The sequence below is a fragment of the Salvelinus fontinalis genome, chromosome 41, assembly GCF_029448725.1.
Source record: "Salvelinus fontinalis isolate EN_2023a chromosome 41, ASM2944872v1, whole genome shotgun sequence".
Taxonomy (NCBI): domain Eukaryota; kingdom Metazoa; phylum Chordata; class Actinopteri; order Salmoniformes; family Salmonidae; genus Salvelinus; species Salvelinus fontinalis.
In genome coordinates, this window is record NC_074705.1 from 7,096,980 (window position 1) to 7,112,822 (window position 15,843).

The following is a 15,843-nucleotide window of genomic DNA, read 5'->3' on the forward strand; positions in this document are numbered from 1 at the left end:
AGATACTGTTATTATTACCATTCCTAATAGCAGCAGCTATAGGTCAGATACTGTTACCACGCCTAATAGCAGCAGCTATAGGTCAGATACTGTTATTATTACCACTCCTAATAGCAGCAGCTATAGGTCAGATACTGTTATTATTACCACTCCTAATAGCAGCAGCTATAGGTCAGGTACTGTTATTATTACCACTCCTAATAGCAGCAGCTATAGGTCAGATACTGTTATTATTACCACTCCTAATAGCAGCATCTATAGGTCAGATACTGTTACCACTCCTAATAGCAGCAGCTATAGGTCAGATACTGTTACCACTCCTAATAGCAGCAGCTATAGGTCAGATACTGTTATTATTACCACTCGTAATAGCAGCAGCTATAGGTCAGATACTGTTATTATTACCACTCCTAATAGCAGCAGCTATAGGTCAGATACTGTTATTATTACCATTCCTAATAGCAGCAGCTATAGGTCAGATACTGTTATTATTACCACTCCTAATAGCAGCAGCTATAGGTCAGATACTGTTACCACTTCTAATAGCAGCAGCTATAGGTCAGATACTGTTACCACTCCTAATAGCAGCAGCTATAGGTCAGATACTGTTATTATTACCACTCCTAATAGCAGCAGCTATAGGTCAGATACTGTTATTATTACCACTCCTAATAGCAGCAGCTATAGGTCAGATACTGTTATTATTACCACTCCTAATAGCAGCAGCTATAGGTCAGATACTGTTACCACTCCTAATATACAGAAGCTATAGGTCAGATACTGTTATTATTACCACTCCTAATAGCAGCAGCTATAGGTCAGGTACTGTTATTATTACCACTCCTAATTGCAGCAGCTATAGGTCAGATACTGTTATTATTACCACTCCTAATAGCAGCAGCTATAGGTCAGATACTGTTACCACTCCTAATATCAGCAGCTATAGGTCAGATACTGTTATTATTACCACTCCTAATAGCAGCAGCTATAGGTCAGATACTGTTATTATTACCACTCCTAATAGCAGCAGCTATAGGTCAGATACTGTTATTATTACCACTCCTAATAGCTGCAGCTATAGGTCAGGTACTGTTATTATTACCATTCCTAATAGCAGCAGCTATAGGTCAGATACTGTTATTATTACCACTCCTAATAGCAGCAGCTATAGGTCAGATACTGTTACCACTCCTAATAGCAGCAGCTATAGGTCAGATACTCGTACCACTCCTAATAGCAGCAGCTATAGGTCAGATCCTGTTATTATTACCACTCCTAATAGCAGCAGCTATAGGTCAGATACTGTTATTATTACCACTTCTAATAGCAGCAGCTATAGGTCAGATCCTGTTATTATTACCACTCCTAATAGCAGCAGCTATAGGTCAGATCCTGTTATTATTACCACTCCTAATAGCAGCAGCTATAGGTCAGATACTGTTATTATTACCACTTCTAATAGCAGCAGCTATAGGTCAGATACTGTTATTATTACCACTCCTAATAGCAGCAGCTATAGGTCAGATACTGTTACCACTCCTAATAGCAGCAGCTATAGGTCAGACACTGTTATTATTACCACTCCTAATAGCAGCAGCTATAGGTCAGATACTGTTATTATTACCACTCCTAATAGCAGCAGCTATAGGTCAGATACTGTTACCACGCCTAATAGCAGCAGCTATAGGTCAGATACTGTTATTATTACCACTCCTAATAGCAGCAGCTATAGGTCAGATACTGTTACCACTCCTAATAGCAGCAGCTATAGGTCAGATACTGTTATTATTACCACTCCTAATAGCAGCAGCTATAGGTCAGGTACTGTTATTATTACCACTCCTAATAGCAGCAGCTATAGGTCAGATACTGTTATTATTACCACTCCTAATAGCAGCAGCTATAGGTCATGTACTGTTATTATTACCACTCCTAATAGCAGCAGCTATAGGTCAGATACTGTTATTATTACCACTCCTAATAGCAGCAGCTATAGGTCAGATACTGTTACCACTCCTAATAGCAGCAGCTATAGGTCAGATACTGTTACCACTCCTAATAGCAGCAGCTATAGGTCAGATACTGTTATTATTACCACTCGTAATAGCAGCAGCTATAGGTCAGATACTGTTATTATTACCACTCCTAATAGCAGCAGCTATAGGTCAGATACTGTTATTATTACCACTCCTAATAGCAGCAGCTATAGGTCAGATACTGTTATTATTACCACTCCTAATAGCAGCAGCTATAGGTCAGATACTGTTATTATTACCACTCGTAATAGCAGCAGCTATAGGTCAGATACTGTTATTATTACCACTCCTAATAGCAGCAGCTATAGGTCAGATACTGTTATTATTACCACTCCTAATAGCAGCAGCTATAGGTCAGATACTGTTATTATTACCACTCCTAATAGCAGCAGCTATAGGTCAGATACTGTTACCACTCCTAATAGCAGCAGCTAGCAGGTCAGATACTGTTATTATTACCACTCCTAATAGCAGCAGCTATAGGTCAGATACTGTTGTTATTATTACCACTCCTAATAGCAGCAGCTATAGGTCAGATACTGTTGTTATTATTACCACTCCTAATAGCAGCAGCTATAGGTCAGATACTGTTACCACTCCTAATAGCAGCAGCTATAGGTCAGATACTGTTACCACTTCTAAGAGCAGCAGCTATAGGTCAGATACTGTTATTATTACCACTCCTAATAGCAGCAGCTATAGGTCAGATACTGTTATTATTACCACTCCTAATAGCAGCAGCTATAGGTCAGGTACTGTTACTGTTACCACTCCTAATAGCAGCAGCTATAGGTCAGATACTGTTACCACTCCTAATAGCAGCAGCTATAGGTCAGATACTGTTATTATTACCACTCCTAATAGCAGCAGCTATAGGTCAGATACTGTTACCACTCCTAATAGCAGCAGCTATAGGTCAGATACTCGTACCACTCCTAATAGCAGCAGCTATAGGTCAGATCCTGTTATTATTACCACTCCTAATAGCAGCAGCTATAGGTCAGATACTGATACTGTTATTATTACCACTTCTAATAGCAGCAGCTATAGGTCAGATCCTGTTATTATTACCACTCCTAATAGCAGCAGCTATAGGTCAGATACTGTTATTATTACCACTCCTAATAGCAGCAGCTATAGGTCAGATACTGTTATTATTACCACTCCTAATAGCAGCAGCTATAGGTCAGATACTGTTATTATTACCACTCCAAATAGCAGCAGCTATAGGTCAGATACTGTTATTATTACCACTTCTAATAGCAGCAGCTATAGGTCAGATACTGTTACCACTCCTAATAGCAGCAGCTATAGGTCAGACACTGTTATTATTACCACTCCTAATAGCAGCAGCTATAGGTCAGATACTGTTATTATTACCACTCCTAATAGCAGCAGCTATAGGTCAGATACTGTTACCACGCCTAATAGCAGCAGCTATAGGTCAGATACTGTTATTATTACCACTCCTAATAGCAGCAGCTATAGGTCAGATACTGTTATTATTACCACTCCTAATAGCAGCAGCTATAGGTCAGGTACTGTTATTATTACCACTCCTAATAGCAGCAGCTATAGGTCAGATACTGTTATTATTACCACTCCTAATAGCAGCAGCTATAGGTCAGATACTGTTACCACTCCTAATAGCAGCAGCTATAGGTCAGATACTGTTACCACTCCTAATAGCAGCAGCTATAGGTCAGATACTGTTATTATTACCACTCCTAATAGCAGCAGCTATAGGTCAGATACTGTTACCACTCCTAATAGCAGCAGCTATAGGTCAGATACTGTTACCACTCCTAATAGCAGCAGCTATAGGTCAGATACTGTTGTTATTACCACTCCTAATAGCAGCAGCTAGCAGGTCAGATACTGTTGTTATTACCACTCCTAATAGCAGCAGCTAGCAGGTCAGATACTGTTATTATTACCACTCCTAATAGCAGCAGCTATAGGTCAGATACTGTTATTATTACCACTCCTAATAGCAGCAGCTATAGGTCAGGTACTGTTACCACTCCCAATAGCAGCAGCTATAGGTCAGATACTGTTATTATTACCACTCCTAATAGCAGCAGCTATAGGTCAGATACTGTTATTATTACCACTCCTAATAGCAGCAGCTATAGGTCAGATACTGTTACCACTCCTAATAGCAGCAGCTATAGGTCAGATACTGTTATTATCACCACTCCTAATAGCAGCAGCTATAGGTCAGATACTGTTATTATCACCACTCCTAATAGCAGCAGCTATAGGTCAGATACTGTTACCACTCCTAATATCAGCAGCTATAGGTCAGATACTGTTATTATTACCACTCCTAATAGCAGCAGCTATAGGTCAGATACTGTTACCACTCCTAATAGCAGCAGCTATAGGTCAGATACTGTTATTATTACCACTCCTAATAGCAGCAGCTATAGGTCAGATACTGTTATTATTACCACTCGTAATAGCAGCAGCTATAGGTCAGATACTGTTATTATTACCACTCCTAATAGCAGCAGCTATAGGTCAGATACTGTTATTATTACCACTCCTAATAGCAGCAGCTATAGGTCAGATACTGTTATTATTACCACTCCTAATAGCAGCAGCTATAGGTCAGATACTGTTACCACTCCTAATAGCAGCAGCTAGCAGGTCAGATACTGTTATTATTACCACTCCTAATAGCAGCAGCTATAGGTCAGATACTGTTGTTATTATTACCACTCCTAATAGCAGCAGCTATAGGTCAGATACTGATGTTATTATTACCACTCCTAATAGCAGCAGCTATAGGTCAGATACTGTTACCACTCCTAATAGCAGCAGCTATAGGTCAGATACTGTTATTATTACCACTCCTAATAGCAGCAGCTATAGGTCAGATACTGTTATTATTACCACTCCTAATAGCAGCAGCTATAGGTCAGATACTGTTACCACTCCTAATAGCAGCAGCTATAGGTCAGATACTCGTACCACTCCTAATAGCAGCAGCTATAGGTCAGATCCTGTTATTATTACCACTCCTAATAGCAGCAGCTATAGGTCAGATACTGATACTGTTATTATTACCACTTCTAATAGCAGCAGCTATAGGTCAGATCCTGTTATTATTACCACTCCTAATAGCAGCAGCTATAGGTCAGATACTGTTATTATTACCACTCCTAATAGCAGCAGCTATAGGTCAGATACTGTTATTATTACCACTCCTAATAGCAGCAGCTATAGGTCAGATACTGTTATTATTACCACTCCAAATAGCAGCAGCTATAGGTCAGATACTGTTATTATTACCACTTCTAATAGCAGCAGCTATAGGTCAGATACTGTTACCACTCCTAATAGCAGCAGCTATAGGTCAGACACTGTTATTATTACCACTCCTAATAGCAGCAGCTATAGGTCAGATACTGTTATTATTACCACTCCTAATAGCAGCAGCTATAGGTCAGATACTGTTACCACGCCTAATAGCAGCAGCTATAGGTCAGATACTGTTATTATTACCACTCCTAATAGCAGCAGCTATAGGTCAGATACTGTTATTATTACCACTCCTAATAGCAGCAGCTATAGGTCAGGTACTGTTATTATTACCACTCCTAATAGCAGCAGCTATAGGTCAGATACTGTTATTATTACCACTCCTAATAGCAGCAGCTATAGGTCAGATACTGTTACCACTCCTAATAGCAGCAGCTATAGGTCAGATACTGTTACCACTCCTAATAGCAGCAGCTATAGGTCAGATACTGTTATTATTACCACTCCTAATAGCAGCAGCTATAGGTCAGATACTGTTACCACTCCTAATAGCAGCAGCTATAGGTCAGATACTGTTACCACTCCTAATAGCAGCAGCTATAGGTCAGATACTGTTGTTATTACCACTCCTAATAGCAGCAGCTAGCAGGTCAGATACTGTTGTTATTACCACTCCTAATAGCAGCAGCTAGCAGGTCAGATACTGTTATTATTACCACTCCTAATAGCAGCAGCTATAGGTCAGATACTGTTATTATTACCACTCCTAATAGCAGCAGCTATAGGTCAGGTACTGTTACCACTCCCAATAGCAGCAGCTATAGGTCAGATACTGTTATTATTACCACTCCTAATAGCAGCAGCTATAGGTCAGATACTGTTATTATTACCACTCCTAATAGCAGCAGCTATAGGTCAGATACTGTTACCACTCCTAATAGCAGCAGCTATAGGTCAGATACTGTTATTATCACCACTCCTAATAGCAGCAGCTATAGGTCAGATACTGTTACCACTCCTAATATCAGCAGCTATAGGTCAGATACTGTTATTATTACCACTCCTAATAGCAGCAGCTATAGGTCAGATACTGTTACCACTCCTAATAGCAGCAGCTATAGGTCAGATACTGTTACCACTTCTAATAGCAGCAGCTATAGGTCAGATACTGTTATTATTACCACTCCTAATAGCAGCAGCTATAGGTCAGATACTGTTACCACTTCTAATAGCAGCAGCTATAGGTCAGATACTGTTATTATTACCACTCCTAATAGCAGCAGCTATAGGTCAGATACTGTTACCACTCCTAATAGCAGCAGCTAGCAGGTCAGATACTGTTATTATTACCATTCCTAATAGCAGCAGCTATAGGTCAGATACTGTTACCACGCCTAATAGCAGCAGCTATAGGTCAGATACTGTTATTATTACCACTCCTAATAGCAGCAGCTATAGGTCAGATACTGTTATTATTACCACTCCTAATAGCAGCAGCTATAGGTCAGGTACTGTTATTATTACCACTCCTAATAGCAGCAGCTATAGGTCAGATACTGTTATTATTACCACTCCTAATAGCAGCATCTATAGGTCAGATACTGTTACCACTCCTAATAGCAGCAGCTATAGGTCAGATACTGTTACCACTCCTAATAGCAGCAGCTATAGGTCAGATACTGTTATTATTACCACTCGTAATAGCAGCAGCTATAGGTCAGATACTGTTATTATTACCACTCCTAATAGCAGCAGCTATAGGTCAGATACTGTTATTATTACCATTCCTAATAGCAGCAGCTATAGGTCAGATACTGTTATTATTACCACTCCTAATAGCAGCAGCTATAGGTCAGATACTGTTACCACTTCTAATAGCAGCAGCTATAGGTCAGATACTGTTACCACTCCTAATAGCAGCAGCTATAGGTCAGATACTGTTATTATTACCACTCCTAATAGCAGCAGCTATAGGTCAGATACTGTTATTATTACCACTCCTAATAGCAGCAGCTATAGGTCAGATACTGTTATTATTACCACTCCTAATAGCAGCAGCTATAGGTCAGATACTGTTACCACTCCTAATATCAGCAGCTATAGGTCAGATACTGTTATTATTACCACTCCTAATAGCAGCAGCTATAGGTCAGGTACTGTTACCACTCCTAATAGCAGCAGCTATAGGTCAGATACTGTTATTATTACCACTCCTAATAGCAGCAGCTATAGGTCAGATACTGTTATTATTACCACTCGTAATAGCAGCAGCTATAGGTCAGATACTGTTATTATTACCACTCCTAATAGCAGCAGCTATAGGTCAGATACTGTTATTATTACCACTCCTAATAGCAGCAGCTATAGGTCAGATACTGTTATTATTACCACTCCTAATAGCAGCAGCTATAGGTCAGATACTGTTACCACTCCTAATAGCAGCAGCTAGCAGGTCAGATACTGTTATTATTACCACTCCTAATAGCAGCAGCTATAGGTCAGATACTGTTATTATTACCACTCCTAATAGCAGCAGCTATAGGTCAGATACTGTTATTATTACCACTCCTAATAGCAGCAGCTATAGGTCAGATACTGTTATTATTACCACTCCTAATAGCAGCAGCTATAGGTCAGATACTGTTATTATTACCACTCCTAATAGCAGCAGCTATAGGTCAGATACTGTTATTATTACCACTCCTAATAGCAGCAGCTATAGGTCAGATACTGTTATTATTACCACTCCAAATAGCAGCAGCTATAGGTCAGATACTGTTATTATTACCACTTCTAATAGCAGCAGCTATAGGTCAGATACTGTTACCACTCCTAATAGCAGCAGCTATAGGTCAGACACTGTTATTATTACCACTCCTAATAGCAGCAGCTATAGGTCAGATACTGTTATTATTACCACTCCTAATAGCAGCAGCTATAGGTCAGATACTGTTACCACGCCTAATAGCAGCAGCTATAGGTCAGATACTGTTATTATTACCACTCCTAATAGCAGCAGCTATAGGTCAGATACTGTTATTATTACCACTCCTAATAGCAGCAGCTATAGGTCAGGTACTGTTATTATTACCACTCCTAATAGCAGCAGCTATAGGTCAGATACTGTTATTATTACCACTCCTAATAGCAGCAGCTATAGGTCAGATACTGTTACCACTCCTAATAGCAGCAGCTATAGGTCAGATACTGTTACCACTCCTAATAGCAGCAGCTATAGGTCAGATACTGTTATTATTACCACTCCTAATAGCAGCAGCTATAGGTCAGATACTGTTACCACTCCTAATAGCAGCAGCTATAGGTCAGATACTGTTACCACTCCTAATAGCAGCAGCTATAGGTCAGATACTGTTGTTATTACCACTCCTAATAGCAGCAGCTAGCAGGTCAGATACTGTTGTTATTACCACTCCTAATAGCAGCAGCTAGCAGGTCAGATACTGTTATTATTACCACTCCTAATAGCAGCAGCTATAGGTCAGATACTGTTATTATTACCACTCCTAATAGCAGCAGCTATAGGTCAGGTACTGTTACCACTCCCAATAGCAGCAGCTATAGGTCAGATACTGTTATTATTACCACTCCTAATAGCAGCAGCTATAGGTCAGATACTGTTATTATTACCACTCCTAATAGCAGCAGCTATAGGTCAGATACTGTTACCACTCCTAATAGCAGCAGCTATAGGTCAGATACTGTTATTATCACCACTCCTAATAGCAGCAGCTATAGGTCAGATACTGTTACCACTCCTAATATCAGCAGCTATAGGTCAGATACTGTTATTATTACCACTCCTAATAGCAGCAGCTATAGGTCAGATACTGTTACCACTCCTAATAGCAGCAGCTATAGGTCAGATACTGTTACCACTTCTAATAGCAGCAGCTATAGGTCAGATACTGTTATTATTACCACTCCTAATAGCAGCAGCTATAGGTCAGATACTGTTACCACTTCTAATAGCAGCAGCTATAGGTCAGATACTGTTATTATTACCACTCCTAATAGCAGCAGCTATAGGTCAGATACTGTTACCACTCCTAATAGCAGCAGCTAGCAGGTCAGATACTGTTATTATTACCATTCCTAATAGCAGCAGCTATAGGTCAGATACTGTTACCACGCCTAATAGCAGCAGCTATAGGTCAGATACTGTTATTATTACCACTCCTAATATTAGCAGCTATAGGTCAGATACTGTTATTATTACCACTCCTAATAGCAGCAGCTATAGGTCAGGTACTGTTATTATTACCACTCCTAATAGCAGCAGCTATAGGTCAGATACTGTTATTATTACCACTCCTAATAGCAGCATCTATAGGTCAGATACTGTTACCACTCCTAATAGCAGCAGCTATAGGTCAGATACTGTTACCACTCCTAATAGCAGCAGCTATAGGTCAGATACTGTTATTATTACCACTCGTAATAGCAGCAGCTATAGGTCAGATACTGTTATTATTACCACTCCTAATAGCAGCAGCTATAGGTCAGATACTGTTATTATTACCATTCCTAATAGCAGCAGCTAGCAGGTCAGATACTGTTATTATTACCACTCCTAATAGCAGCAGCTATAGGTCAGATACTGTTACCACTTCTAATAGCAGCAGCTATAGGTCAGATACTGTTACCACTCCTAATAGCAGCAGCTATAGGTCAGATACTGTTATTATTACCACTCCTAATAGCAGCAGCTATAGGTCAGATACTGTTATTATTACCACTCCTAATAGCAGCAGCTATAGGTCAGATACTGTTATTATTACCACTCCTAATAGCAGCAGCTATAGGTCAGATACTGTTACCACTCCTAATATACAGAAGCTATAGGTCAGATACTGTTATTATTACCACTCCTAATAGCAGCAGCTATAGGTCAGGTACTGTTATTATTACCACTCCTAATTGCAGCAGCTATAGGTCAGATACTGTTATTATTACCACTCCTAATAGCAGCAGCTATAGGTCAGATACTGTTACCACTCCTAATATCAGCAGCTATAGGTCAGATACTGTTATTATTACCACTCCTAATAGCAGCAGCTATAGGTCAGATACTGTTATTATTACCACTCCTAATAGCAGCAGCTATAGGTCAGATACTGTTATTATTACCACTCCTAATAGCTGCAGCTATAGGTCAGGTACTGTTATTATTACCATTCCTAATAGCAGCAGCTATAGGTCAGATACTGTTATTATTACCACTCCTAATAGCAGCAGCTATAGGTCAGATACTGTTACCACTCCTAATAGCAGCAGCTATAGGTCAGATACTCGTACCACTCCTAATAGCAGCAGCTATAGGTCAGATCCTGTTATTATTACCACTCCTAATAGCAGCAGCTATAGGTCAGATACTGTTATTATTACCACTTCTAATAGCAGCAGCTATAGGTCAGATCCTGTTATTATTACCACTCCTAATAGCAGCAGCTATAGGTCAGATCCTGTTATTATTACCACTCCTAATAGCAGCAGCTATAGGTCAGATACTGTTATTATTACCACTTCTAATAGCAGCAGCTATAGGTCAGATACTGTTATTATTACCACTCCTAATAGCAGCAGCTATAGGTCAGATACTGTTACCACTCCTAATAGCAGCAGCTATAGGTCAGATACTGTTATTATTACCACTCCTAATAGCAGCAGCTATAGGTCAGATACTGTTACCACGCCTAATAGCAGCAGCTATAGGTCAGATACTGTTATTATTACCACTCCTAATAGCAGCAGCTATAGGTCAGATACTGTTACCACTCCTAATAGCAGCAGCTATAGGTCAGATACTGTTATTATTACCACTCCTAATAGCAGCAGCTATAGGTCAGGTACTGTTATTATTACCACTCCTAATAGCAGCAGCTATAGGTCAGATACTGTTATTATTACCACTCCTAATAGCAGCAGCTATAGGTCATGTACTGTTATTATTACCACTCCTAATAGCAGCAGCTATAGGTCAGATACTGTTATTATTACCACTCCTAATAGCAGCAGCTATAGGTCAGATACTGTTACCACTCCTAATAGCAGCAGCTATAGGTCAGATACTGTTACCACTCCTAATAGCAGCAGCTATAGGTCAGATACTGTTATTATTACCACTCGTAATAGCAGCAGCTATAGGTCAGATACTGTTATTATTACCACTCCTAATAGCAGCAGCTATAGGTCAGATACTGTTATTATTACCACTCCTAATAGCAGCAGCTATAGGTCAGATACTGTTATTATTACCACTCCTAATAGCAGCAGCTATAGGTCAGATACTGTTATTATTACCACTCGTAATAGCAGCAGCTATAGGTCAGATACTGTTATTATTACCACTCCTAATAGCAGCAGCTATAGGTCAGATACTGTTATTATTACCACTCCTAATAGCAGCAGCTATAGGTCAGATACTGTTATTATTACCACTCCTAATAGCAGCAGCTATAGGTCAGATACTGTTACCACTCATAATAGCAGCAGCTAGCAGGTCAGATACTGTTATTATTACCACTCCTAATAGCAGCAGCTATAGGTCAGATACTGTTATTATTACCACTCCTAATAGCAGCAGCTATAGGTCAGATACTGTTGTTATTATTACCACTCCTAATAGCAGCAGCTATAGGTCAGATACTGTTACCACTCCTAATAGCAGCAGCTATAGGTCAGATACTGTTACCACTTCTAAGAGCAGCAGCTATAGGTCAGATACTGTTATTATTACCACTCCTAATAGCAGCAGCTATAGGTCAGATACTGTTATTATTACCACTCCTAATAGCAGCAGCTATAGGTCAGGTACTGTTACTGTTACCACTCCTAATAGCAGCAGCTATAGGTCAGATACTGTTACCACTCCTAATAGCAGCAGCTATAGGTCAGATACTGTTATTATTACCACTCCTAATAGCAGCAGCTATAGGTCAGATACTGTTATTATTACCACTCCTAATAGCAGCAGCTATAGGTCAGATACTGTTGTTATTACCACTCCTAATAGCAGCAGCTATAGGTCAGATACTGTTACCACTCCTAATAGCAGCAGCTATAGGTCAGATACTGTTACCACTCCTAATAGCAGCAGCTATAGGTCAGATACTGTTACCACTCCTAATAGCAGCAGCTATAGGTCAGGTACTGTTATTTTTACCACTCCTAATAGCAGCAGCTATAGGTCAGATACTGTTATTATTACCACTCCTAATAGCAGCAGCTATAGGTCAGATACTGTTATTATTACCACTCCTAATAGCAGCAGCTATAGGTCAGATACTGTTATTATTACCACTCCTAATAGCAGCAGCTTTAGGTCAGATACTGTTATTATTACCACTCCTAATAGCAGCAGCTATAGGTCAGATACTGTTATTATTACCACTCCTAATAGCAGCAGCTATAGGTCAGATACTGTTACCACTCCTAATAGCAGCAGCTATAGGTCAGATACTGTTACCACTCCTAATAGCAGCAGCTATAGGTCAGATACTGTTACCACTCCTAATAGCAGCAGCTATAGGTCAGATACTGTTACCACTCCTAATAGCAGCAGCTATAGGTCAGATACTGTTACCACTCCTAATAGCAGCAGCTATAGGTCAGATACTGTTATTATTACCACTCCTAATAGCAGCAGCTATAGGTCAGATACTGTTATTATTACCACTCCTAATAGCAGCAGCTATAGGTCAGATACTGTTATTATTACCACTCCTAATAGCAGCAGCTATAGGTCAGGAACTGTTATTATTACCACTCCTAATAGCAGCAGCTATAGGTCAGATACTGTTATTATTACCACTCCTAATAGCAGCAGCTATAGGTCAGATACTGTTACCACTCCTAATAGCAGCAGCTATAGGTCAGATACTGTTATTATTACCACTCCTAATAGCAGCAGCTATAGGTCAGATACTGTTATTATTACCACTCCTAATAGCAGCAGCTGTAGGCCAGATACTGTTATTATTACCACTCCTAATAGCAGCAGCTATAGGTCAGATACTGTTACCACTCCTAATAGCAGCAGCTATAGGTCAGATAATGTTATTATTACCACTCCTAATAGCAGCAGTTATAGGTCAGGTACTGTTACTACTCCTAATAGTAGCAGTTATAGGTCAGGTACTGTTACTGTTACCACTCCTAATAGCAGCAGTTATAGGTCAGGTACTGTTATTGTTACCACTCCTAATAGCAGCAGCTATAGGTCAGATACTGTTAATGTTACCACTCCTAATAGCAGCAGCTATAGGTCAGATACTGTTAATGTTACCACTCCTAATAGCAGCAGCTATAGGTCAGATACTGTTATTATTACCACTCCTAATAGCAGCAGCTATAGGTCAGGTACTGTCATTGTTACCACTCCTAATAGCAGCAGCTATAGGTCAGATACTGTTACCACTCCTAATAGTAGCAGCCAGTATTGTTATGGTAGATATGTGTTTGTTGTCTCTTCACTAGTGTGTGTATCTCTGTCCAGGTGTGGCATGCTGTCTGAGGCAGGTGGACCGTACAGGGAAACTCCTGCCCCCAGGTACTGTAACGCCCAATGACACTCACACATAAACACATGCAACTCTTACTTCGTCCTAATTGTATGTATGTATTGATGCAGGGCTCGACATACAGGGCTGCCTGCTGGCCCGGGGAGGTTTTGGAAGCCCTCCAGGCCAGTCAAACCACCACGCCAATGGCCCTCCAAAATAATATTGTAATAATTATATTTTCAATCTAGGTTATATGTGTAATTGTTGAAAAAAAAACGACAAATTCCCAAAGCTGTTAGTTCGTTATGTAGATTATCACACGTTCATCTGTCGGGCAGCAAGAGTGAGCAGCTTGCCACTGTTTGTTGTGTGGAGCTGCACACAGAAGAAGGACAGTAGTAGGGTTGTTGGTAGGGTATGAAGGAAATATGTTTCAACTTAGCATTTACTGGTAGATATTATAAGGCAACAATTTGTATGAAACACAGGTATTTAAGATGTTTGGCCCAAGTCTTGGTTAAATCTTTGCAACGCACAGTTTTGTCATCATGCTCTGTTTGAATGAAAGTTTCTCAAGGCTTTCCATAACCTTCCCAGTGAAATGTTGACTACACTGCTAGACAAACACAATGGTCTCTTGCAAGTTGAGCAATTTAATAAAAAAATAACATTTGGTATTTTTCCCAGATCTTAAAAGTGGTCTCCCGGTGTGGTTTAAGCATTGTTGTGGACTTAGAATATTCAATTTTTGTTTTTCTATAAAATAAATAAGTGTGATTTTGATAGTGAAAACCTGAGAACTCGGAAACCGGGAAAAACGAACTGTAGCTAAAGATAAAACCGATTTGATTGGCCCTACAACTGTAGCCTGCTGACTGTTCAAAATCGCAACAATAACACAACACCCTTTTTGAGATTGCGCAACGTTTTATTTTTCCATCCAATCAATCAATTTAAATGTGATATTGTCAAGTAAAATGTAATTATTGGTGTATGTAGGGAAGGTTATTATGGACTAGCTTGCTCAGCCCGCAAACTAAAGATAAAATCACCTGATATAGATTTTTGAGGGGGCAGTAGCTTTCAGTGGGCAATGGCCCGGTGTGCCACTGGCAATTTACATGAATGTATTTACCTGAATGTCAAGACCTGTGTGTGTGTGTTACCTCCCACAGTGTGTGAGGAGCTGAGTGTTCGTGACGCTGGGGTTAGGCTGATGACCTCCCTGTGCCTCTGTCCTGGAACGGCCCCCAAAGACACACAGCTGTTCCTGTACTTCAGTGTGGGGACAGCACCCTCCTCTGGCTTGGAGGGGGAAATCATTGTAGAGCGGTCCAACACAGTTAAACAGGTGGGAAATGACTGCGTATCGTTTGGCCTGCTGGTCGGTCTATCTGCTTGCCTGCCTGTGTCTGTCTCTCTGTCAGACAGTGTATCTGCTTCTCTGCTAATGAGTGCTAATCCTATCCATACATCCTATTGTAGTGTCTCAAGAAAATGTTGGAGTCAGCAAGACTTGAAGGTAAAACTATTGGATTATAGAGTGTGTCCCTTCTCCCTTGTGTGTGCATTTGTGTTAATGGTGTCGAGTTAATGGTGTGTGTGTTGTGTGTACAGGGGACGGTTGGCATCTAAGGAGGCTGGACTGGTGTGAGGAGGTGGGAGAGGCTTTGATGGACGAGGTCAGTAACCAGAATTATAAAACTGGTTGTTTGGATGATGATTGGTTGATACAGGGAGTTATTCATGACAATCACCCGGGTAATGCCTGTTAAGTTTAATTTGAATGATCAATGCTCCTTCAGCGTCCCACAGCCCAGCCAGGCAATTAATAAACTTGATCTCCCCTGGGGAAAAAATGTGTCTCAACAGTTGAGGTTTGTCTAAGCCTTGTTGCCTGCCTTGCCGACCTGTGCAACAACGTTGCAGGTTTTTTTGTTTCCGATCTCCACCGTGCCATAGAGAATGATCGTGTCCAGAGGAGACTCATTATAATGGATATATCCAAAGAAATGGCA

General features: G+C 40.2%; 1 protein-coding gene across 1 annotated transcript in view; it reads left to right on the forward strand.

Annotated features, from left to right (window-relative positions):
- Window positions 1–15,843, forward strand: part of LOC129840202 (ubiquitin carboxyl-terminal hydrolase 40-like) — a 106,449-nt gene that overhangs the window by 86,484 nt on the left and 4,122 nt on the right. The window contains exons 19-22 of the mRNA XM_055907867.1: window positions 13,819–13,872; window positions 15,001–15,176; window positions 15,311–15,347; window positions 15,443–15,507. Of these exons, the coding sequence (XP_055763842.1) occupies window positions 13,819–13,872; window positions 15,001–15,176; window positions 15,311–15,347; window positions 15,443–15,507 (332 nt within the window). The remainder of the gene's footprint in view (window positions 1–13,818; window positions 13,873–15,000; window positions 15,177–15,310; window positions 15,348–15,442; window positions 15,508–15,843) is intronic.